This window comes from Camelus bactrianus, chromosome 18 (genome assembly GCF_048773025.1).
Source record: "Camelus bactrianus isolate YW-2024 breed Bactrian camel chromosome 18, ASM4877302v1, whole genome shotgun sequence".
In the NCBI taxonomy this organism is placed as follows: domain Eukaryota; kingdom Metazoa; phylum Chordata; class Mammalia; order Artiodactyla; family Camelidae; genus Camelus; species Camelus bactrianus.
This window is the reverse complement of record NC_133556.1, coordinates 7,786,171-7,810,454: the sequence shown is the minus strand read 5'-3', so window position 1 is coordinate 7,810,454 and position 24,284 is coordinate 7,786,171. Positions and strand designations below refer to the sequence as shown.

The 24,284-nt window shown below is 42.0% G+C and overlaps 1 protein-coding gene across 10 annotated transcripts in view; it reads right to left on the bottom strand.

Moving 5' to 3' along the window:
* The window catches only part of STYXL1 (serine/threonine/tyrosine interacting like 1), a 109,317-nt gene that overhangs the window by 12,307 nt on the left and 72,726 nt on the right, over window positions 1-24,284 (bottom strand). For 4 of the 10 annotated variants that reach the window (XM_074345892.1, XM_010972331.3, XM_010972329.3 and 1 more), the window contains 4 exons: window positions 16,117-16,178; window positions 12,444-12,582; window positions 8,099-8,244; window positions 2,419-2,564 (listed from right to left, as the gene is read on the bottom strand). In XM_074345892.1, coding sequence (XP_074201993.1) covers window positions 2,419-2,564; window positions 8,099-8,244; window positions 12,444-12,582; window positions 16,117-16,178 — 493 coding nt within the window. Of the gene's footprint in view, window positions 1-2,418; window positions 2,565-5,447; window positions 5,553-8,098; window positions 8,245-9,431; window positions 9,581-12,443; window positions 12,583-16,116; window positions 16,179-18,915; window positions 18,964-24,284 lie in introns of those variants that run through there. The other 6 variants (XM_045508384.2, XM_045508385.2, XM_074345894.1 and 3 more) reach the window with 5 other exon arrangements.

Below are 24,284 nucleotides of genomic sequence, written 5' to 3'. Positions count from 1 at the left end.
AAGGTAGGGTTGTAAATCTGGTCCTAGTTACTCTATCAAGGCCAGAAACAGAAATTCTTCTCACTTACATTCTTGAAGGATATATTCTCTGTGTACAAAATGGTAGGTTGGCAGTTATTTTCTTTCAGTGCTTTAAGACTGCATTAGTTATTTACTGCTGGAAAGCAAAATGTTCTAATACTTAGTGGCTTAAACAACAAAAGTTATCATCTATCAGTTTCTATGGATCAAGAATCTGGGAGCAGTTATCTGGGCACCATTGGCTCAAAATCTTTCATAAAAGTTACAGTTAAGCTACTGTCTGGGTCTCATATGATCTCATCTGAAGGCTCAATTGGAAGAGTAGCTGCTTCCAAGCTAATTCACATGACTGTCAGCAGGATTCAGTATCTCATAGGCTTTTTGACTGAAGGCCTCAGTTCATTGCTAACTGTTTGCTGGAGACCTTCAGGCCCTTGCCATGTGGACCTCTTCCAGAGGGCAGCTCACATCCAGTCTTTCTGTAACCTAATCTCTGTAGTGACAGCCCATCACTTTTGCTTTTCTAGTCATTAGTGCACATGAGTAAATCTAGCCCACACTCAATGGTCTGAATGATAGGAGGTAGGGATCACCTAAAAGTCTACCAACTGCAATGACATATTCCATTTTCTTCTAGTTTCAGTGATTTCTGTTGATGAATGAGCTGTCAGTCTTCAAGAACTCCAATTACATTTATGATAGACCTTTCTCTGTAGCTCCTATGTTTCTTGCATCCTCTATCATTCTGTATAATTTTTATCCCCTGAGCTTCATTTTAGTAGTTTCTTCTGGCCTAACTTCCAGTTTACCAATTCTTCCTCCAACTGTATTATTTATTATTAAACCTAATCATTGTTTTCTTAATTATGGTTATTTTCTTTCCAGTTCTAGCATATCCATTTGCCTCTTTGTTAGTTTCCAGTTCTCCACTTAAATGCTCAATTTTCACTTTCATTTTTTTAAACGTATCCATTATAGTTAAGTTAAAGCCTATGTCTGATAACTCTACTATCTCTATTATCTGGACCCTCTATGAGTCTGTTTCTATTCTCTGTTGTTTCTTTTGATTATTGGTCATGTTGCCTTATTGCCTCATATGACAGATTTTTTTTTTTTTTACTGTATATAGGTATTGTACATGTAAAATTACAGAAATAATTTGAGGCCCAGGATGATGTTATTTTTTTGTAGAAGATTTACAATTGTGTCTGGCAAATAATTTGGGGCGTTAACAATCTAGAATCACCTGAATTGAGGTTAAGATGACTTTTGGCTGGGCTTCAGTCCCCATGAGGGTTGGCCTTTCTCTGATTAAGCCTTACTTCTAGGGAGTAGTCCTTTAGTGTTCCAATCTAAAATATGAAAAAATTTCCAGGGCCCCTGATTCTTAAACCTATAGCTCTATGAGGCTTTCAAAAGTTCTGCTCAATTTCTCAGCCTTTAGCTGTCACTTTCAGAATCAGCAGACACTCCCAGTGGAAAAACAGCACCAAGTGCTACCTTCACCTCTCTAGATTTCCTTCTCCCAGATATTGGCCACTAAATTGTCACTGCTTTGTCTTCTCTCTTATCCATAAAGTAGAAGAAAATTTTATATTTGATCCAATTTTCTAGTTGCTCTTGCTGGAAGGCTGAACTGAATCACCTAGTCCTGACTCATCATTAAATTTTGTTTTCTCTATGAACATCAAATTGTCTAGTTATACACACATGTAATTCATAATTTTATTGAAATCCTTTTGAATTTATAGTCTTTTCCATTATCTGTATCATCTTTTATCTCCTACCTTAAAATCTTGAAGTTTTCTTTACATAAGTACTGTGTATTTTTTAAGTTTAGTCCCAAGAATCTTATCTTTTTCTTACTGTTTTAAAATGTATCTTTTCTCTTTTACTGATTATTGTTTTTATATCAATAACTTGAATTTATTGATTTTATATAGTATTTTCATTACCAGATGCCTTACTGAATTATTGTGTTATTTATATAAATTCTCCCTGAGCTGAATTTTTATTAGCTTTGACCAGGAGCTGGAAGAGGTGGGGTGTACAGTGCTGGGCCTTGGTGACCATGACTGGACACAGCTGGGAAGACAGCAGCTGACAAGCAAGGCTGTACAGAACTTTTCTGCTCTTTGAACCCAGAATGTTAAACACCACGAAAGCATTACTTTTGAGATTTAAGTATGGGGCAAGTATGACGTGTCAATTAGGGACAGAGGACACCATGGCCAAGCTAGGAAATGAACTGCAGGCCAGGAATAGACAAAAATAAATGTAGACCCTACTCCAGTGTGTGCTGATGTCTAAGAGCCCTTTCAATGCTATCATTGGATGGCACTAGGAATCTTGTATAAATAAATTATACTAATCTAAAAAAATGGTATTTCTACTTACAATGGCCCTGTCTCCATGGATACGTTGACATGTGCTTTGATTTTCAAATCCTTCTGCACTTTAGGGTCGCAGGCTTGCTTGAAATTGCCCAGGTAGATTCTGCCTGGCATTATCTCAACAGGGTATGGCTGAAATGCATCCAGTTCCTGAGATGGAGGGAGGAGAAAGGCCACTATAATAATAATTCTCAAAGAAGCTGCTTTTGTTTTTGTCTCTTGAAATGTGGCTCAGAAAACAAGCTCAAAAAGACAAACTGGGACAGTGAATAAGACTGAGATCTGGGCATTCAAAGAGATTGGCTTATAATTTGCACAGGGGTTAGAGGGCTGGTAGTGACAGAAGGACCAAGCCACAGCATCATGGTAGAGTGTGCTGAATCGGAACACTGACATCTCACCTCCCCCAACCTCCCTGTTTGTATTTGGCCAGGTGCACAAAGACTGTAGTTGAATACCACATGGTATTCAACATGGTAACCCCAGGGTGTGTTTGGTCAGGGGATGGCAGGGGACAGCCTTTTTATTATACTTGAAGACCACCAAAATTTAAAAACTTTAAAAGAAAAACAATAAAACTAATCACAAGAGCCTATTTGCCATTAGGAAATAAATTCTAATGAAGTTCTGATGTAGAGACGTAGGGAGAGCAGGACACCACTTAAATAAATGGAAGCTTAGTGAATTCCAGGTCCAAAGTTATAATAAGAAAAAATTTTGGTTTCTTTGAAAAACAAAGAAACAAAGAGAAGGATTATTTCTACACTTCCCAAAGCGTGTTCTAAGAATCACAGGTTGCTCACAAGGCACTGAGAAAAGAGTTCAGAGAACCAAGCACAGATGAGAAGCAGTGCCTGTGCTATCCCTCTCTCAGAAACTAACAACGCACATTAGCAATGAAAGGCTTGAAGAAGTCCGGCACTAAGGAAGTCCACTAACCACAGCCTCTATGGGTAAGAGTACAGAGGGTGCCTAAAAAATTAAAAACAGAACTACCATATGATCCAGCAATCCCACTTCTGGGTATGAATCTGAAGGAAATGAAATTGCCATCTTGAAGAGGTACCTGCACCGCATGATCATCTGAGTATTATTCACAGAAGATACAGAAATGAATTAAGTGTCCATCAATAATGAATGGTTAAAGAAAATAAGTTATATACATACAATGGAATGTTGTTCAGCCATAAAAAAGAAGGAAATCCTATCATTTGTAACGTGAATGGACCTTAACACACGTGAATGGCATTGGTTAAGTGAGTAGGTCAGACAGAGAAAAACAAATACTACATGATCTCACGCATATGTGGAATATAAAAAAGCCAAACTCACAGAAACAGAGAGTAGAGTAGTAGTTGCCAGGGGCTCTGTGAGTGGGGGAAATGGGGAGATGCTGGTCAAAGCTTATAAACTGCCAGATATAAGGCACATAAATTCTGGGGATCTAACATACAGCAGGATGACTACAGTTAACAATACAGTATAATATACTTGAAAGTTGCTAAGAGAGTAGATCTTAAATGTTATCACACACACCCAAAAAATGGTAATTACATAAGGTAAGGGATGCGGTAACCTTGTAATGGTGATCATTTTGCAACACATAAGTATATCAAATCATCCTATTGTACACCTTAAATTTACACAATGTTATATGTGAATTATATATCAATAAAGCTAGAGGGAGAATTACAAAATTTGACTGTTTCCAAGGAAAGATTATTAGAGCACCAATCAGGTGGTTAGAAACAATTATGATCAAATAATAAAACTAATCTTATTATTTAAAAAGTTGGACAACAGCCAGAAAAGCATGCCAGTCTAAGACTGTTCTCAAGGTATGCCTCCAGGGAACTGAGAACTAGTGAACATTTCCCTAATGGCTGGGTGACCTCTGTAGCTGAGATGTTTGTAATAAAACAATGGCTACATATTTATTGTTGGTATGGGTTGAAAACTTACTTGTTTTTAGGCATAATTTCAAAAGAAATCCACTAATATTGTATAAACTCATGCTTCTATTATGATCTGTTTAGAGACCCCTTTTTTCCATCAGTTTTCCATGGGAAATACTGACCTATGTAATTTCAAAGGTCAAACCAGTTCTAAAATGCCTCTGGCTCCATGTTTGACTCAGAAATAAAATCTTAAGTACCTCAAGCTATTCTGCCATCCACTTCAGCCTTTCAGAGCCTTCTGGCCTCCGCACATCCCCCCTCCCAGGGAACCTACTGCAAGCCCACATTCTTCCCAAACTATCAGCCTCAAAATCCCTTATCAATGAGCAGACATCACACTGAGCCAATCCTCAAGTTTGTGAAAGGGAGGCAGGGCCCTTCCACATGCAAGCATGCAGGCTACTTGCAGATGTGACCCAAAGCACCCCCCAGAGTTCAGGCTGACCCCATACAGGATGCTCAGCTTGCTGGAGCCAAATAAAATCTTCCTGGTTTCATTTGGGAAAAAAATCTCACTCAACACCCATCGTAAATCTGTCAACTCTCTTCCGGATGCTTTCTAACCAGCTTCCTTTCCTGTGGTTGTAAGGGCTGCGAGGGAAGAGGGTGTAGCATGGATGAAAGCATGCAGTACTAAAAGAAAGAGTGCGTGTTAATTCTAGTGGTCACAATTTTGACAACCACATCAGCAAATGCAAAAGAAATAGGTATCTTGAATTAACATGTCCAGACTGAGCCCACTGCCTTCCCTCTGACACTGCCTCCTCCTTCCGTGTCCCCACCTCAATAAGCCACACCACCCGTCACCTGCCACCCACACCTAAACCAGGGTATTATTCTAGACTCCTCCCTCTCCCATGCCCTACTCCTTGTCTAATCAATGCCACTTCCTAAGTATTTCTCGAATCCATCCTGTCCTCCTCTCCATCCCTGCCTCCTAGCAGGCCTCCCCAGATCCACTCTGCCCACCCCCATTGATCTCTGCTCCATACTGCCATCAGAGCTGATCTTCCTAAAGGGCAATCTGACCAGGCGCCCCACCCCCCACCTGACTTAAAACTATTCAGTAGCTCACCATTATCTCTTTCCAGTGTGGTCTTCACACAAGCTTTAGTCAGAGAACCCCTCTGCTCTTTGAAGGGACGCCATATATAAGACAGGAAATCAGAAGTTGCTCTGTCTAAAGTAGAAGGGCAGTCTCAGAGCCCAAATTCTGTACCTCCACCCTCCCCGCAGAAGGACTTCCTTGGGGAGTGTTAGGAACACTCCTGCTTTACAGTGTGACAGAACACAGAACAGGAAGGGAGTGGGGCTTCCACTCTTGCCCCTGCATTAATAACAAAGGTCCCAAAGCAGGGAGAGGCAAATACTAGGAACCTGCATTCTGAAGAGGGCCACAAACAATCAGAGTAGAATTCACCCACCCAGGCCCTGCTAGATACCACCAGCCACCACCACCCTCTCCCTCCTCCCAGTATACCTAAGACTGGGGGCAAGGGCAAGTCGCGGGTGTACACGCGTGTCACAACTGACCAAATTGTACACTGTGAATATGTGCAGTTCATCCTATGTCCTTCCTAAAAATTTAAAAGAAAAAAAAGGAGGTGAGTTATCAGTGTGTGATATTCAGATGAGAAAGACTCCCTCCCATCACTGCAAATCCAGCAAGGGTGCTCCTCTGACAGTGCAGAGGAGTGTCTGGCAGGGCAGGGAGACTGGTGGTACACCTGTTGAGCTGAAAATCATAGCTCAGTGGAAGAAGGGGAGGAAATCCTTTGGAGAGCTTGGGTTTGTGAACAGGCATGACTCCACGATACCCTGGTCCCTGCCTTTTCACACAGGCTGGCTTCCCTCTGACACTGCCTCCTCCTTCTCTTGCTGAGTCAGCAAGACAAGGAGGGGCTGGAGCCAGGTCTGCCTGGGCCCCCTTCCCCACCATCACACTCCCTCGTGGCTCATTCTGGGATTCAGGCGAAAGAGTATAGATGTGGTGAGAGGTCATGAGCTGCCAAGGGGAGGGAAGGGGGTTGGGGGTACACCTGGCAGGAATTCTCAGCTGGCTCTCTCTGAAGGATCCTTAGTAACAAATGGGGCCCTCTGACCAAGGCCTCAAGAAAGCCAGCAACCAAGGCCATCAGCAGCACACAGGAGCACCAGAGTGAGAAGGCACTCCCCCACCACTGACGAACAGCCAGTCACACAAGACAGGGCCCACTCTGGACCCCCAGCACCAAAGGGGCCAGTCCCAGAAGAAGGAAGTGAGGCGATGTCCCTGAAGCTATCCCACATCCCTCCCCACTCCCAGCCCCTAGGAAATGGAAGGCTGCCCAGCTCCGGGGGATGGGAAGAGAGGAGATCTGATTTGAGATTGTAATGTTAAACTAGTCTAGCTTGTACTGGGACTGACTGTTTTCATTCTCTTTTTAAAAATTATTCCAAAAATACACAAAAGTAGAGAGAATAGTATAACAAACTTCTGGTTCTATCACCCCTCTGCAAACATTACCAACTAATGGCCTATTTTGTTTTATCTATATCCCTGACTTACCAACCCACCCGATTATTTTGAAGGAAATTCCAGGCGTCATATCATTTTAATTATAAATATTTCATTATGTATGTCTAAAAGATACCGACTCATATTTTTTAAAACATACCCATAGTAATGTCATCACAACCTAAAAATAAATAATAATTTCTATCATCAAATTCCAGTTCATAGGCCCATTTCCCCAATTGTTTTATAATATGACTAGATTGAAATTTTTCATAACCAAAAGTTGCCACAAAGTACAGAATCTGCCCTTGACAATGCTAAGGGCAAGAATGAGAGCGTAGCTGAAAGCAATTGTTGGAAAGAATAAAACCCTTGCATGTTCACATTCCATTACATTCAGGCTCTTCAAGAAATCAGATACTACAAAATGGCCCCAAGGGACCAGTCCCTGCCTGCCAATCATTGTTACTCAGTGCTTGCCCTACTCACCCTCACCCAGTTCCCTTCTGGTTTGGCTCCAGGAAATAAGTGCCCCTCTGGGCTCCAGACATCTGGGACATCCCTTGGCCACCTTGCTATAACCCTTGTCTCTCCTACTAGACAAAGGACTCCTCACAGGCAGGGACTGCCATCTCACTTTTTTTTGTATTCTCTGGACCCAGCCAGGGTTTGTGGGACTCAATGGCTAAGGATGGCGAGGCAGCCTCAAATCATGATGCCCCAGGGGGAGGGTATAGCTCAGTGGTAGAGTGTATGCTTAGCATGCATTAAGTCCTGGATTCAATCCCCAGTACGTCCATTTAAACAAACAAACAAGCAAGCAAATAAACAAACCTAATTACTCCCCTAGAAAAACACAAAAAAAGCCACAAATAAAATTAACAAATTATCTTTTAAAAATTCACAATGCCCCTGCCCGTCTGACTTTGACCACGACACACCATCCAGAATACCCCCTTACCTCACCCCGACCCCTGCCCTCTGAACCTGCCTTGTCTCTTAAACACCACCCTGGCCTCTGCCTGAATTTGGCAACTATAAATTCATCATACTGAACTCGACCTCCTGGCTGCCCCAAGTTCATTTCCCAAGCCATCTTCAACATCTGTTCCACCTTTTCCACGTCATCTGTCTCCTCCTGTGTCTCCAACCCTGCTCCCCACCCTTTGGGTCTCAGGGGAGGGCCATGTTCCCATCCGAGCCTGCCCGCGCTCAGCACCTTGCCTTACCAGCGGCATCCAGATGATCTTCTGCGTCCGGAAGAAGTGGTACATGGCTGAGAAGCGCTCGTAGCCCCCTCTCAGGATATGGATGGGCTGGCGGGTGAGGCGGGTCAGGGCTCTACCACACTCAAGGGCAGCTCCGAGCACCACTCCTAAGAGGGGAGACCAAAGAGAAGAATGCTCCCTATGTGCTCATCGTTTGCCTAAAGCTCCAGCGGATGGGCACTTCATTCTGAAAAGCAATTATCTGGGAAGCTGAAGCGACTATAAATAGAGATGAATGCTACCATTAAAATTTCAAAAGCAACTTACTACCAAGTAAGCTGATTTTTTCCTGTAAACTGAGATTTCATTTTTTTTCATATTGTTGTAAAGAATTTTGATTCAATGTAAGGGAAATGTGTGTGCGTATATATACAATACCATAAATCATATACCACACAATTCACCTAATTAAAGTATATAAATTAATGGTTTTTGATACATTCAGAGTTGTGTAACCATCACTGCAATCAATTTCAGAACATTTTCATTCCCTCGCCAAAGAAACCATGTACCAGTTAGAGGGTTTCACTCCTCATTTCCCCCCAAATACCCAGCCATAGGCAGCCACTAATCTAGCTTCTCTCTATGGACTGACCTATTCTGGACATTCCATAGAAATTGAATCACACAAAATGTGGCATTGGTGTCTGGCTTCTTTCACTGAGCCTCATGTCTTCAAAGTTCATCTATGTTGCAACAGGTGTCAGCACTCCATCCTTTTTCATAACTGAATAATATTCCATCATGTGGCTCTCCACCTTTTGTTTATCCATTTGTCTGTGGTGAACATTTGGGTTGTTTCCATTTGGGGGCTATTTTGAATAATGTTGCTGTGAACATCCATGTGCAAGGTTTTGTGAACAAATGTTTTCATTTCTCTTGGGTTATTGCTGGACCATATGGTAACTCTGTGTTTAATTTTTGAGGATGCACCAAACCATTTTCCATAGCAACTGCACCATTTTACATTTTGACCAGCAGTGTATGAGGATTCCAATGTCTCCACATCCTCATCAACATTCGTTATTACCTGCCTTTTAGATCATGGCCATTCTAGTGGGTGTGACGAGATCGCCACTCTGCCTTTGACATCAATTTAATCTTAAATGCCTTCATCAATCTGCACAATCATCATTAGACCATATACAAGCTAGATCTATGTGACAGGAAGCTTGCAAAATTAAGGCTAAGCTAAAATATCCTGAGGCCAAGATGTGAGCCCTGAAGAGAGATACTATGCAGCAGACTGTGGAGAGCCAGCTAAGAGGAGAGAGGGAAGAGCACAGACACTGACCTCAATACTGAACCTTTGTCCAGGGAGAGAAGGCTGATTCCATTAGGGGCTGCTGAGAATATAAGCGGCCTGAGACCCACTTGGAGAGACTGTATTTGGAGGCAGAGCCTGGATTCAATAGCCAGGCAAGGAAAGAACATGTAGCTGGCAAGACAGGAGCCAAAGTCCAACCCAGAGCACCTGGCTTGGAAGCCAGAGAGTTCTGAGCCTCCCTCTTGAGCAAGAGCTTGAATAATGACTGGTGAGTCAGAGGGCCCCAGGGATTTGGGGAGGGAGTCCCAGGACACACCGCTGCTGTCTTTCAATTGGGACAATTCAAGACTCCAGTGAAAACCCATGAGAACCTCCCAGGACCCAAGCTATCCAGCCACGGATGTAATGGGGTTAATACTTCTGATTAAATATATTTTACTCCCATTAATTCTGAGTTCTCTACTGACACAAAGTTTCCCACTTGGGTGCCCACTGCTTCAGGGGGAAGGGGACACCACCTGGAACAAGGGGTTCGGGTCCTTAGCCAGACAACTGTTTTGAAAGTCAGGCTTTGTTAAGAAGAAAAAAGGAATCTCCAAATTCCCAAAGCTTCCCTTTCACAGTTGGTGTGAATGTCGGGGCTAGGGAACTCCATCCACACATATCAAGAGCCCAGCTTGCGGGTCTGTAATCCATTTGCTGCAAGGAAGGATGATTTAACATAAGGAAATGTCTTTCATTCAGGAAGGGGCTGCCCTTTATGTGCTAAAAGAGCTTGGAAAGAGAGTCCCAGAGACCAAGACAAGGGAAGATAACTTTCTGGGTTCCTAAGAAGAGACTCAGCTGAGGAGGCAGAAACACACTGGCTAGGGAGATGGGGGGGTGGAACGAGGGGAGCTGAAAACAGCTTGTGCCTTATTTCCCACTAGGAATCCTGAGGCCCTTGCAGCAGAGGTGGGAGGGGTTAACCTACCCTGAAAAGAAGGAAAGACACAGCAGCCCAGGGATCAGCAGCACCTGTGGAAGGCCAAGCGGAGCTTGGGTAGGAGGGCACAGGGCTGAGATCCCCAGGGGCCATCACCATGCACTGCCAAGATGGAGGGCACTCTTACAACTTACACGAGACGTGGACATTTCAGCCGCAGACAGCAAAGACAGAGGACCGTGCCAAAGGCAGTGCACAAATTGAGCTGCATCCCACCCAGAGACCAGCAGGAAAAGACTACACAGAGGCCAACACATGCTTCTAGGCTGTGATGAAGGCTTTGCCCACACCCAGATTTCCTTGGGAAACAGGGAGGTGGGTGCTTCACTGTGGAAAGAAGGTGGGAAGAGAAACGTTGAAATGGTCTTTTATCCAAAAGACTCTGCATTTACCTGAAAGATGCCATTTTAAAGGAGAAAAGTTGCCTTGAGTAGGCAAATTTTATGTGAGTGGTTTTTGGTTTTTGTCGTTCCGTGGTTGTGATTTCTTACAGGGTGAGAAGAGGGGCTCTCTAGCATTACAGTGAGGTCAGGGATGGAGTGTGGAGGGTAGTGCCTTATCAACCACCATTTCCTAGGATTTCAGGGTCCAGCCTGCAATCCTAGGATTGCAGACCAGAGTCCAACAGGATGAGCTTAGGGAAGAGGGGACAATTGCCTAATGACCTCCTGGAAAGACTGGTTTTACTGAAGGTGGAAGCCTAGCGCCACCCAGTGACTGCTGATGTGAATGCCCAGGCCGTGGAACTCCACCTGCACGTATCAGCCACGGAGCCACAAGCAGCAGCCAGGGGTGGTCGGCCCAACCAGGGGCTGAATGGAGGACGCAGCGGAGCCTCAGTGAAGCAGTTCAGGACCGACCGGATCACAACCCCGGCTCGGACTGCTCTCCTGCACTCTCCTCCAACATCACTTTCCAGCCCTTAGGAGACCCGACAGAGCCAAACCGCCCAGGTTTGGATCCTGGCCCCACCATTTACTAGGCATGGTGGTTTAAAAATATGCCCATAAATTCTTTCAAACACCTCCCTTTAAAAGGTTAAGTTTAATTCCCCTCTCCTTGAGGGTAGGCTGTGCTTAGTGACTGGCTTCTAACGAACTCAATGTAGCGAGAATGACAGTTTGAGTCCCAAGACTAAGTCATAAAAGGCACGTGTCTTTCCCTTTCTCTCCCTCTCTCGTTCTGGGGGAAACCAGTTGCACTGTTGTGAGGCCACTGAAGCAGTCTTATGCAGAGGTCCATGTGGTGAGGAACTGAGGCTTCCTGGCTATTCCCGTGTGACTGACTCATCTCAGATGCAGATCATCCTGGCCCGGTGAAGCCTTCAGATGATAGCAGTTCTGGCCAATGTTGTGACTACAACCTCAGGACAGACACTGTACCAGAATCTTCCAGCTAAGCTGCTCCTGAATTCCACAGAAACTATGAGATAACTGATGTTTACAGTATTAACCTACTGAGTTTTGGGGTAATTTGTTACATGGCAAATTCCCAGGTGTGGGACTTTGGGTGAGTTACTTCACCTTCCCAGGCCCCAGCTTCCTCATCTGCAAGATGAGGATGTTACCTATTAGGAGACAATTCTCCATGGTCTCTCATGTTTCTACATGTCCTGTGAACAAAGCACTGGCTTTTCAAGGGTATTTGTATAAGAAACACCCTTGATTGATAGAGACAGTTTGTCCCTCCAGATCCAAGGGTGGGCAGGCTTTCTGCCCATTTAGTATACAAGATTTCAGGCCCTCTAAGCTAAGAATTCTCCTACAATGTTACCCGTTGCATTCTGGCCACTTTTATTGCTCAGAGAAATAAAGCCCTTTGTCTCTGACACAGAAGCCTCATGTGTTCTGCCAGCATCCATGAAACCATGGCAGGCTCACTTATCATCTTGTAAGGAAGGAAAAAATCCCAGACTCTCCCCAGTTCTTGACATTGCCAGCCTCACAGGGTTGTTCTGCAGATGGCATGAGGTGATGCAGGTAGGGCTCCTGGCAGGTGGCAGAAGTGCCCAATAACTGTTCAGTGTGATTCTTGCTGCTGCAGTAAAAACCCACCTTGTTTGTCATCGTCGGTGTTGTCATCGTTTTCATCTTTTAAGATTATCTCCAGGTTGCTGGTGTTGTTATCATACACCACACAGTATTTCACACACTCCAGATCTACAGACTCTGGGATGAGATATTCATCTGCCCTCTAAAGAGACCACAAGAGAAGCCTGTTGGCGGTGGGTTCAGCCAAGCAGATATTCCCTGTACACCAGCACTGGGAGGAGCCGAGGAAGGACTGTGCCCATTTCCCTGACTGCACACAGGTATGGAAGCCCTGAGTGAGCCGGAGAGTCTGCTAAATGCTAAGGATCTTCCACACCTATATCCCCTCCTGGGGAAAGTGACCACAGCTGACTGGACCAGAGATAAGTGCCTGGGCAAGGAACAGTGGGCTACTGACTGGCCCACAGTCTATTAGGTGCCCTGGCACGAGTGCTGTCAGAGCAACCATAGCCACCTGAACTAATGACATCCTCTCTTTGAGGAAGAGTGTTGGTTGTGAGGGCCAATTCCAAAATCTGCCATGAAGAGGGCAGTAAGCAGGAGACTTGACTAGACAGAAGTCATAAGCAAGCAGGTATGATGAGGCAGACTCAGCTGAAATGGAAGCTCTGGGAGAGTAGGAACTTTTGTCCATGTAGAGCCACTGACGTATCCTGAGCTTCCAGAATGATGCCTGGCACACAGCAGGGCATAAAAATGGTTAAAGGAAGGAATGGACAAACAGGAGCCAGGAGGTCATGAGGAGCAGTTGGGAGTGGCTGAGTCAACATCACGGCCACAAGGGCAAGCACAGGAGACTTCTGCCAAGGAGGTGAGGACCTCTCTCAGTACCAGGACTGTCCATGATCCCAAAGGGTGTCCCAGAGCTCAGGAAGACCCAGCTGGTTAGTGTCCACTTGTTCACAATGCTTCCTGAAAGCCCGCACTACTCAGGGGAACCCAAGCCTGAGTCTGCCCCTTGCGATCTGGTCTGGCTGTCGTAGAGGCCCTGACAGGACCTGCGGGTGGGATGGGATGAGTGCACATCTACTGGACAGCAGTGCAGGGAGGTAAGGCCCAGGGAGTACAGACCAGGACTGTCTCCAGGACTCTTGAGGGGAGAAATCATATTCATCTAAAGGAATCAGGACACAGCTGGTGCTCGGGGGGTGAGCAGGATTTCAACAGGTGATAGCGAGGAGGTGGGGGGGGTGGTCTGTGTGTGGAGAAAAGTATGAGCAAAAGGCAAAGGTGGGAACAGCCCCCAGAGGATGGAGCAGACAGGAGAGCAGGAGAGAAGTGGGCTGGACCTCCATCCTTTATTCAATAAACATTCATTGAGGACCACTTTGTACTTACACTGTGCCAGGTTCTGGAATACAGAGATTTAAAAAAAAAGAGAGAGAGAAAGAGAAGAGAAATGCCTGCATCAGCCTGGAGGACTCAGAAGGGCTGCATGGGGAAGGAGGCACTTGAGACGAGACTGTGAGGGTGAGCAGAAACTTGCCAGATGGACAAGGGCTGGGGGAGTGTTCCACACAGGAGGACCAGATTCCAGTCGTTCATGTTTTAGTTAACAAATAGGTACTGAGCACCTCCCAGATGCCAGGGACCAGACTGAGCATGTGCGATACAATGACGAGCAAAGCATACACATCCCTGTATCACAGACAGTAGCATGTCCAGGAGATCACACATACTGTCATTTCCTAGATTGTAAGAGACCACGGGTTGTAAGATGCACCACCAATTTTAACAGTTGCAATCAGGAATGTACATAAAAGGAGGGATGTGTTGGCATATAAATACTTTAGGCAGGGTGGGGACCAACTGGTCCTGGGAAGATCTGAACCAGTGCTCCAAAGCCCAGACCTCGCTCCCAGGCACTGTGCCTCGCTCTGTCGCCTGCACACTGGCTTCACCTTCTGGACCACTCTGTCCTGAGGCCTGAATCACGGCCACCAGCAATGCTCAGATTCCCACCCTCCACACTCCACCACCAGAGTAAAAGGAGCCACCTTCTCTAATTCCAACTCTGACTGGCCATTTTCGTTCCAGGCCAATCACTGTGGCCAAGGTCTGGATCCTATTCTAGGGAGCACAACTAGACCCTTATGATTTGAGCAGAGAGAGGAGGAATGCCCCTCAAAAAAGTGGAGGTGCAGGGCAGAACAATAACAAGTGTGGACCACATTCAGTTTTGAGGGAAAGACACCGCTACTTTAAGGTGCAACTGTAGGATATATTCCCAACTTCAGGAGTGTTAAAATATGATGTATGTGCATCTCAGAATCAAGGAAACACGGCAAGGCAATGCTGGTGAGGCATCAGGGGAGAGTGGAAGCGTCCCAGAGGTGAGGCTGAAGAGGGAGATGGAACCAGATCCGAGAAGGCCATGAACACCAACTTGGGGGCTGTGTGTTCTGCTGGTGCTGGGGTTCTGCTGGCCAGAAAGTGGAAGAGGGGAAGCATGAGGTGTCAACCTGGCTGAAGGGTTCTGCAGGGCTGAGGCTGAGAGAATGTCTCTTTTCCAGAGCTGGGGGTGCTGCCAGGATCAAAGGAACACACAGAGTTGAGAGCTGAGTTGGAAACTGAGGGCCATACATGATGAAGGGGCTCTGAATAAGCTGTAAAAGGATGAGAAAGGCCTGAAAGGGAGATGAAGAGCTGGAATATGGAGCCAGAAAACTGAAAACCCAGGGAGGAAAAAAGCAGATAATGATGCACGAGGGCGGAGGGGGAAAAAAGGAGTTAGGCAGCAAGTTTATCTCAGAAAAATGCTTGAGGCAGGGCTCATGCTTCCTGTGTGTTCTGTGTGGAAAAGGGCCAGAGGTGGAGCGTGGCAGCAGGAGTAGGGAGAAGGGGGAGTTTTGCAAGACAAAACTTTTGAAGTGACGTTGGCAGGACAGTTAACTGCGTATAGATAACTGAAGCTGTAAGCTTGGGTGAAATCTCTGAGCAAGAAAGTAGACTGACCAACAGAGATAAAGAAGACCAGGGACACAGTTCAGTGGTTTCCTTTAGGCGTGGCAGCAGGAGAAAATGAAGCTGAACCAAAGAGATAAAGAAACCAGAGAAGCAAGAGAGAACCTGGAATTCAAGGGCAAAGAATGTGGTGGCCAGCACTGCAGGGGTCAGAGGTGGAGCCTGAGTGATGGCTGCCAGGCTCCACAGTGACCTGAGAGAGAAGACACCCTGTGGGGCTGGACGGAAGGGCCTCAGCTGCAGGAGGAGGGGAATGGTCACTGCATGCCAGGCGCGGTCTTTTTAAAAAGCTGTAACTGGGAAAGGAAAACAAAACAGAAAAGAAAAGGGATAGGAGAGAAGGGGCTTCCCACTCCGGGTTATGCTATCTCTATGGCTTATCTGTTCCCTGAGTAGGGACAATGAGTTAAGGGCATCCTGTATTCTGTTACAACAGACTGTCCCAGGGTCTGGAACACTGCCTGGCATGTCAAGAAATTAAATCAATATCTGCTTAATGAAGCTGCTGACCATGGGGGACAGGGGGACACCTGAGGGTGTGTGTGACAACGTAGAAGACCCTCATGGTGGACGCACAGGGCCGGTCCTGCCTCTGCTGCCCACACTGTCCAGTAGGAGGTGCCGCCTCCTGGAGCTAGGATAACGTCTCCCGTTCTTCCCACAATCCTGTATGGCAGCCAGTCTGCCCCAGATTCTGACTCTGCTGATGTACCTTCTTCACGAGAAGGGCTGTAATCACGTGGCTTTCGTCATACTCCCGTTTGGAACGCACATCTGAAAAGAAAGGTATTGAACTGATAACTGCATTTGCAAAAGAACACATGACTGAACTACTCAGAGTGCTTACACCAGCATTAACGTGAATTTGTTTGGCAGTTGGCCAACAGCTGCCGTCAGTTTAAAATTCCAGGCATGTTGTTTTACTATTCTAGGCTGTCTGCACAGCTCCTCTGCCCCATCACATCCACACCCACACATTCCTTTAAGGAAGAGTGAGACTTCGTATCTATGATTTAGGGGGAGTTCTCTCAGAGGTCCAAAAAAGCAGGGAAGGGAGAAATCAAAGCCAGAGTGGCCTCATATTAAATGCCCCATGGAATTTTAGACCCAAATTTTAGAACTTAGGAGTTGAGGTTCTAATGCCCTTGCCAGGACAGAGGAAGTGGTATTGATGTCCTCAATGCTGGGAGGAACATGGAAGCTAAATCCTAAAAAGGACTGTTCTGCATAAATCTTAAAAAGAACTGTTATCCAAAATATACAAAGAATTCTTAAAATTCTACAAGAAAACAACCAACCCAATTTAAAAATGGGCAAAAGATTTGAACAGACACATCATATCAAAAAAGATAAACAGATGGCAAATAAGCATACGAAAAGATGCTCCATATTATATATCATCAAGGAAATGCAAGTTGAAACAAAGTTAGGCTCCAGAATTTACGAAGAACTCATAAATCAATGAGGGGCAAAAACTCCAGACATCTGAAGGTACCTGTATTTTAAGAGTAAGTAAGTAACTTACCTTAGTAAGTTAGGTATATATGACAACTTCCTTAACCTGATGGGTAAATTACTAAATATCTACAGCAAACATCATACTGATTGATAAAGTGTGAAACAAGACAAAATGTTCACTATCACTATAACAGCGGAGAACAAAGCTGACTCCACATTGGATCTATTCTTTTATCTCTAACCTTTGTGCTCCGTTGCCTGTGCTTAGTCATGCTGGCTCTGCACCTTTGTAAAGGAATGTTGCCAGTAGACTGAAATATGCATACTAGCCCTTTCTCAAGGCTCTGACTCCCAGGCTTGAACTTTAAAGGTATAACATTTGTCCTGTTGGAGGTTTACAGGAACACTGTGACCAGACCTACTTGGACAGCTGCCAGAATAAAGGATTATCACATTCCCTCTGGGGTCTGGCCAGCACCAAGAAGTTTGCAACAACCAGCTACAACCCCCTCCCCTTTTAGTAATAAAAGGGGCCTGAATTCTAACTCGATTCAGACAGTTCTTTGTGACACTAGTCCACTATCTTCGCCATCTGTTGGCTTTCCAAATAAAGCCACTATTCTTTGACTCAACACCATGTCTCCTTGATTTACTGGCCTGTTGTACAGCGACCAGTATGAGCTTGGATTTAAAGAAGCAAAAGATTCTCTCAAGACATGAGGAGCGAGTTATATAATAATGGTGTGTTTTGAGTGCACGAATGGGACATTTTTTTCTTCTTTTTCAGAGCTGCTTCTTCCTTTCAGGGCTACTTTTTTTTTTTTTTTTTAATTGAGTTGTAATTCACAAGGCATTACATTATTTTTCCATAAGGTTTTTAATAAAAAGAAGACTGCATGCTTGGCTCTAGTCTTCTAAGAAGGACATCTTATTTTTCAGAGTTGTTTCTAAAGTCATGTGGTCTTTAACTTTGGGGACTATTTTGCATTTGAGTGCAAACACAAATTTCAACCCAAGTCAACCTCATCACATGCCTCCACGAAGTCTGACTATGGAGGGAATACCTTGCCTATAGTATAAATATCAGTTCTGAACTGAAAAGCTGGGGAAGAAAATTTCCTTCTCAGAAAAACTTAAAGCTAGTGAGCTAAAGGCACAAATTTGTAAAAGACCTGAGAAGACCTTAAGTTTACATCCCTGGGCACAGAGATCTGGGCACAGAGACAGCCTACAACAATCAAAAAGACAAAAAACAGTAAACAATAACAATAACCAGCAAATCCAGGGGAAGGAGGGTAATCTGATTTTCAGAGTTACCGCGTTACCGCGTTATTAAATTCAAATGTCCAGTACTCAACAACAACCACAACAAAATCACAAGGCACATGAAGAAACAAGAAAGTATGCCCCATTCAAAAAATTAATGGACAGAAACTCCCTGAAAAAGATCTGATGGCAGATCTACACAAAGACTTTAAAACAACTGTCTTTAAGATCTCAAAGAACTAAAAGAACATACAGAGAAAGTCTAGAAAATTATGTACGAACAAAATGGAAATATCAGTAAAGATAAAACACCTAAAAAGAAACCAAAAAGAAATTCTGGACCTGAAAAGTATAATAACTGAGATGAATAACTGACTAGAGGAATTCAAAGGCAGATTTGAGGAGGTAGAAGAATCAGCAAACTTGAAGATAGGATAATGGAAATCATTTCGCTCGAGGAATAAAAAGAAAAAAAGACTGAAGAAATATGAACGATACGTAAGCAACCTGTGAGAATTCAAAGAGACCCACACCAAGACACATTATAATTAAACTTTCAAAAAACAAAGACAAAGAGAGAATCCTGAAAGCAAAAGAGAAGCAACGACACACACGCACACACAAGCACTCCTCAAAAAGATGATCAGCAGATTTCTCACCAGCCACTTTGAAGGTCAGAAGGCAGAGGCCTGATATATTAAAGTATTAAAAGAAAAAACATTGTCAACAGGAATCCTTTATCTGGCAAAACAGTCCTTCAAAAGTGAGGGTGAAATTAAGACATTACCATATCAACAAAAGCTGAGGGAGTCTGTCAGAAGTAGACCTGCTCTGCAGGAAATGCTCAAGGTAATCCTGCAGGGTGAAATGAAAGCACTCCAGAGAGTAATATGAAACTGTGTAAAGAAAGAAAGATCTCAAAGGTAAATCCGTGGGGAACTATAAAAGCTGGCATTATTGTGACAACAGTTTGTAACTCCACTTTTTGTTTTTTTACATGATTTAAGAGACTAATACATTTTTAATTAATTATAAATCTAAAAGCTAGTATATTGTAACTTCGGTTTGTAACCATACATTTTGTTTTCTACATAACTTAGGAGATCAATGCATTTAAAAGAATTTTTAGTTTATGTTTTTGAGCACAGAATATATAAGAAGTAATTTTGTGACATGAACAACTGAAAGGAATGGGGAAGGAGCTATAAAGGAGAAGAGCTTTTGTTTGCTATTGAAGTTAAGCTGGTATAAATTAAAATAAGAGTTTTATAACTTTAGGATGTTAAATGTAATCCCCATGGTAACCACAAAGAACATAGCTATAGAATATTCACAAAAGGAAATGGGAATTTAAACATTTCACTATCAAAAAATCAACTAAACATAAAAGATGACAGTAATGCAGGAAATGAAGCACAAAAAAGCTATAAGGCATATAGAAAACACACAGCTAAATATCCCACTTCAATACCTCACTCACAGTAATGTCTAGAAGAAAGAGACAGAAGCAAGGAACTAGAGGGCTTAAACAACACAATAGACAAAGTAGATATAACATGTATACAGAACATTCTATCCGACAACAACAAAATACACATCTTCTCAAGTGCATATGGGACATTTTCCAGGATAGGCCACATTCTAGGACAGAAATTAAGTTTCACTAGATTTTAAAAGACAGATATCATACAAAGTACTTTCTCTGACCACAACAAGATGAAGTTAAAAGTCAATTACAGAAGTAAAACTGGAAAATTCAGAAATTTGTGGAAGTTAAACAACACACTCTTAAAGAACCAACAGATCAAATAAGAAATCATGAAGGAGCTTAGGAAATACTTAAGAGACAAATGGAAATGAAAACAAGATACTAAAACTTATGAAACCCAAGGAAAACAATGCTAAGGAGGAAATTATAAGTTACAAATGTTTATATTAAAAAATAAGATCTCCAATCAACAAGCTAACTTTACAACTTAAGGAACTTAAAAAAAATTTTAAAAAGCTAACAAGCTAAGCCAAAAGCTAGCAGAAGGAAGGAAATAATAAAGTATTAGAGCAGAAATAAATGTAATAGATAACTGAAAAACAATAGAGAAAAAAAATCAATGAAGCCAAACCAGAAGTTGGTTATTTGAAAAGATAAATGTGACCAACTTTAGCTAGATGGACTAAGGAAAAAAAGGCTCAAATTACTAAAATCAGAAATGAAAATGAGGACATCACTACCAATACTACAGAAACAAAAAGGATTTTAAGAAAGTAATATGAACAATTATATGCCAACAAATTGGATAACCCAGATAATATGGACAAATTTCTAGAAACACAAAACCTACCAACACTAAATCATGAAAAAATAGAAAATCTGAGTAGACCTATAACTAGTTAGAAGACTGAATCAGTAATCAAAAAGCTCCTGATGAAGAAAATCTCTGCACAGACCATACTAACACTCTAATTATAAAACTGGATCTTTACAGCGTGTATATTCATAGAGAAGGGTTTAAACTATATTCCATATTACTATAATTCACATATGTACTCTGCTACTGGCAGAGTGAACACAAAGCAGAATTATAAGCCAAATACAATACATAAACAACAAGGTCCTACTGTATAGCCCAGGGAACTATATTCAATACCTTGTAATGGCCTATAATGAAAGAGTATGAAAAGGAATATATATATGAATCACTGTGCAGTCCACCAGAAATTAACACATTGTAAATCAACTATACTTCAATTTAAAAAAAGAAGCCAAATACAATATATGCACTGAGGCTTTTCCCTTGTCTATAGCCTCTGTGACACATTACCCTGAAAGGGCCTTTCCCATATCTATCTAACCAACAGCTGCTCTCAGGAAAGGATCTCATCCATCACTCCTTGAGAATATAACACTTTAAAATTCAGTGTATCATTTATTGTCTTAAAAAATGATGACAAACCTCTTGAAATTCATGACCAGGATTCACTGGTGAATTCTACCTAACATTTAAAGAATTAATATCAATCCTTTTCAAACATTTCCCAAAAAAATCTGAAGAGAGGGAAACACTTTTTTACTCATTCTATGAGATCTGCACGACCATGATGCCAAAAGTCAGACAAAGATACAAGAAAACTACGATCAATATCCCTTATAAAACACTGATGCAAAAACTCTCAACAAAATGCTAGCAAACTAAATTCAGCAACATATTAAAAGGATTACACACCATGATCAAGTGGGATTTATTCCTGGAAGGCAAGAATGGTTCAAGAATGAAGGGGGGAAAAATACATGATTATCTCAATCAATGCAGAAAAAGTATGAAAAAATTCAACACCCTTTCAGGATAAAAATACTTGACAAACTAGGAATAGAAGGAAATTACCTGAACATAAAAAAAACCATGTATGTGAAACATTATGCTGTACACCAGAAATTGACACAACATTGTAAACTTGACTATACTTCAATTAAAACAAAACAAAACAAAAAACCAAGCATGAAATACCCACAGCAAACATTATACTCAATGGTGAAAGACTGAAAGCTTTTCCTTACGAAACAAGACAAGGATACCCAGTTTCACCACCTCTATTCAGTGGAGCGGTGGAAGTTCCACATTACAATTAAATAAGAAAAAGAAACAAAGGGCATCTAAACTGGAGAGGAAGAAGTAAAATCATCTAAGCTCGCAGAAAACATGATCTTATACATAAAAAATCCTAAAGATTCAGTTAAAAAAACTGTTAGAACTGATAAATGAATTCAGCAAACCTGCAGGATACAAAGTCAATACACAAAAATCAGTTGTACAATTGACCCTTGAACATGAATTTGAACTGTGGGGGTCCACTTACATGCAGATATTTTTCAATAGTAAACACTACAGTGCTACATGGTCTATGGTTGGCTGAATCCATGAATGTGGGGGAACCACAGACACACAGAGCTCACTCTAAGTCATAAATGGGTGAACCCCCCATTGCTCAAGGGTCAGTTGTTATTTCTATACACTAGTGATGAACAATCTGAAAAGGAAATTAACAATTCCATTTTCAATAGCATCAAAAAGAATAAAAATACGTGAGAATAAAATTTAACCAAGGAAGTAAAAGACTTGTACTCTGAAAACTGCAAAATGTTGCTGAAAGAATTAGAAGCAAATATACAAAAAAACATTCTGTTCACAAGTTGGAAAACGTAATATTGTTAAGATGTCAATACTGCCCAATATTATTAAGATGTCAACACTACCCAAAGCAATCTACAGATTCAATGAAATCCCATCAATATCCCGATAACATTTTTTGTAGAAATATAAAAATCTATACAAAATTCATATGGACCCTCAAGTAACCATGAACAAGACAGTCTTTCCAATGGTGCTGGGAAAACTGGATATCCACATGTAAAATAATGAAGTTGGGCCCTTATCTATATACCACATACAAGAATCCACTCGGAATGGATCAAGGACCTAAATATAAGGCCTAAAAGTATAAAAATCATGGAAGATAACATAAGGCAAAAGCTTCATGACATTGGATTTGGCAAAGATTTCCTGGTTATAACATCAAAGACATAAACAACAAAAGAAGGGACAGACAAATAGAACTTTGTTAAAAAATTTGTAAATGTTGCACATCAAAAGACAATACCAACAGAGTAAAGAGGAAACCAAGTAAGGGGAGAAATTATTTACAAGTCATACATCTGATAAGGGATTAATACCCAGAATATACAGAGAACTCCTAAAACTCAACAGCGACAATAAAACAACAACAACAATGCAATACAAAAACGAGCAAAGAACTTGAATAGACATTTCTCCAAAGAAGATACACAAATAGCCAATAAGCACATGAAAAGATGTCAATACCACTAATCATTAGGGAAATGCAAATCAAAACTATAATGAGATACTACCTCAAACCCATTAGGATGGTTTCTATAAAAAAAAATAATAAAAACCCAGAAAATAACAATGTTGACAAGGATGTGGAGAAATTGGAACCCTTGTACACTACTGGTAGGAATGTTAAATGGTACAGCTGCTATGGAAAACACAATGGTGGTTCCTTGAAAGATTAAAAATAAAATTGCCACATGATCCAGCAATTTCACTTCTGGGTACATACATAAAAGAATTGAAAGCGGGGCCTCAGAGATATTCTGTACATCCCTGTTCATAGCAGCATTATTCACAACAGCTAAAAAGTGGAAGAAACCCAAGTGTCAATCAACAGATGAATGGATAAGCAAAATGTGGTATAAACATACAATGGAATATTATCCAGTCTTAAAAAAAAAAAGAAATCTGGACACAAACTATAACATTGATGAACCTGGAGGACATCATGCTAAATGAAATAAGCCAGTCACAAAAAACACAAATACTCTATGATTCCACTTATATGAGGTGCCTGGAGTAGACAAAACCATAGAGACAGAAAGTAGAATGGTGGTGCCAGGGTTGCAAGAAGGAGGGAATGGGGATTTATTTAATGAGTATAGAGTTTTAGATTCACAAGATGAAAAGAGCTGTAGAGATGATGGTGGCAATGTACCAACAAACTGCACATTTAAAAGTAGTTAAGATGGTAAATTTCGTATGTATTTTATCACAATTTTTTAAATTGTGGAGAAAAACATCGTAATACAAGTTCACGTCAGTCAGATAGCAAAAAAATTAAACACTGACAAAACCAGGTATTCATAGGTATGTTTCCCAAACTGCTGATTGGAGGATAAACTGATACACTGTCTTTGGGGGGCAATTTGACAATAATGTAGTGAGGCTGAATTTGCAGCTTGGCAATTTCATTTCTGGATATATATCCTGAAGAAACTCTTGCACACGAATAGGGAGAGATATACAATACTGTTCACTGCAGCACTGTTCATAACAGCGACACAATGCAACACAATTAGAAATGGATATGTATTGCAATGAACAGCTAAAATAAACTAGATCTTCATATTTTTTTTTTAGATCTTCATATTTAGACATAAGGGAAACAACAAAAATGCAATTTTAAGCAAACAAAAAAAGCAAGCTGCAGAATCACTGCACATTATGGTACTATTTGTGTAAATGTTTGAACCATATATTATTTTGGGACGCCTACAGATGTAGTAAAAGTGCAAATATACAGAAGCAG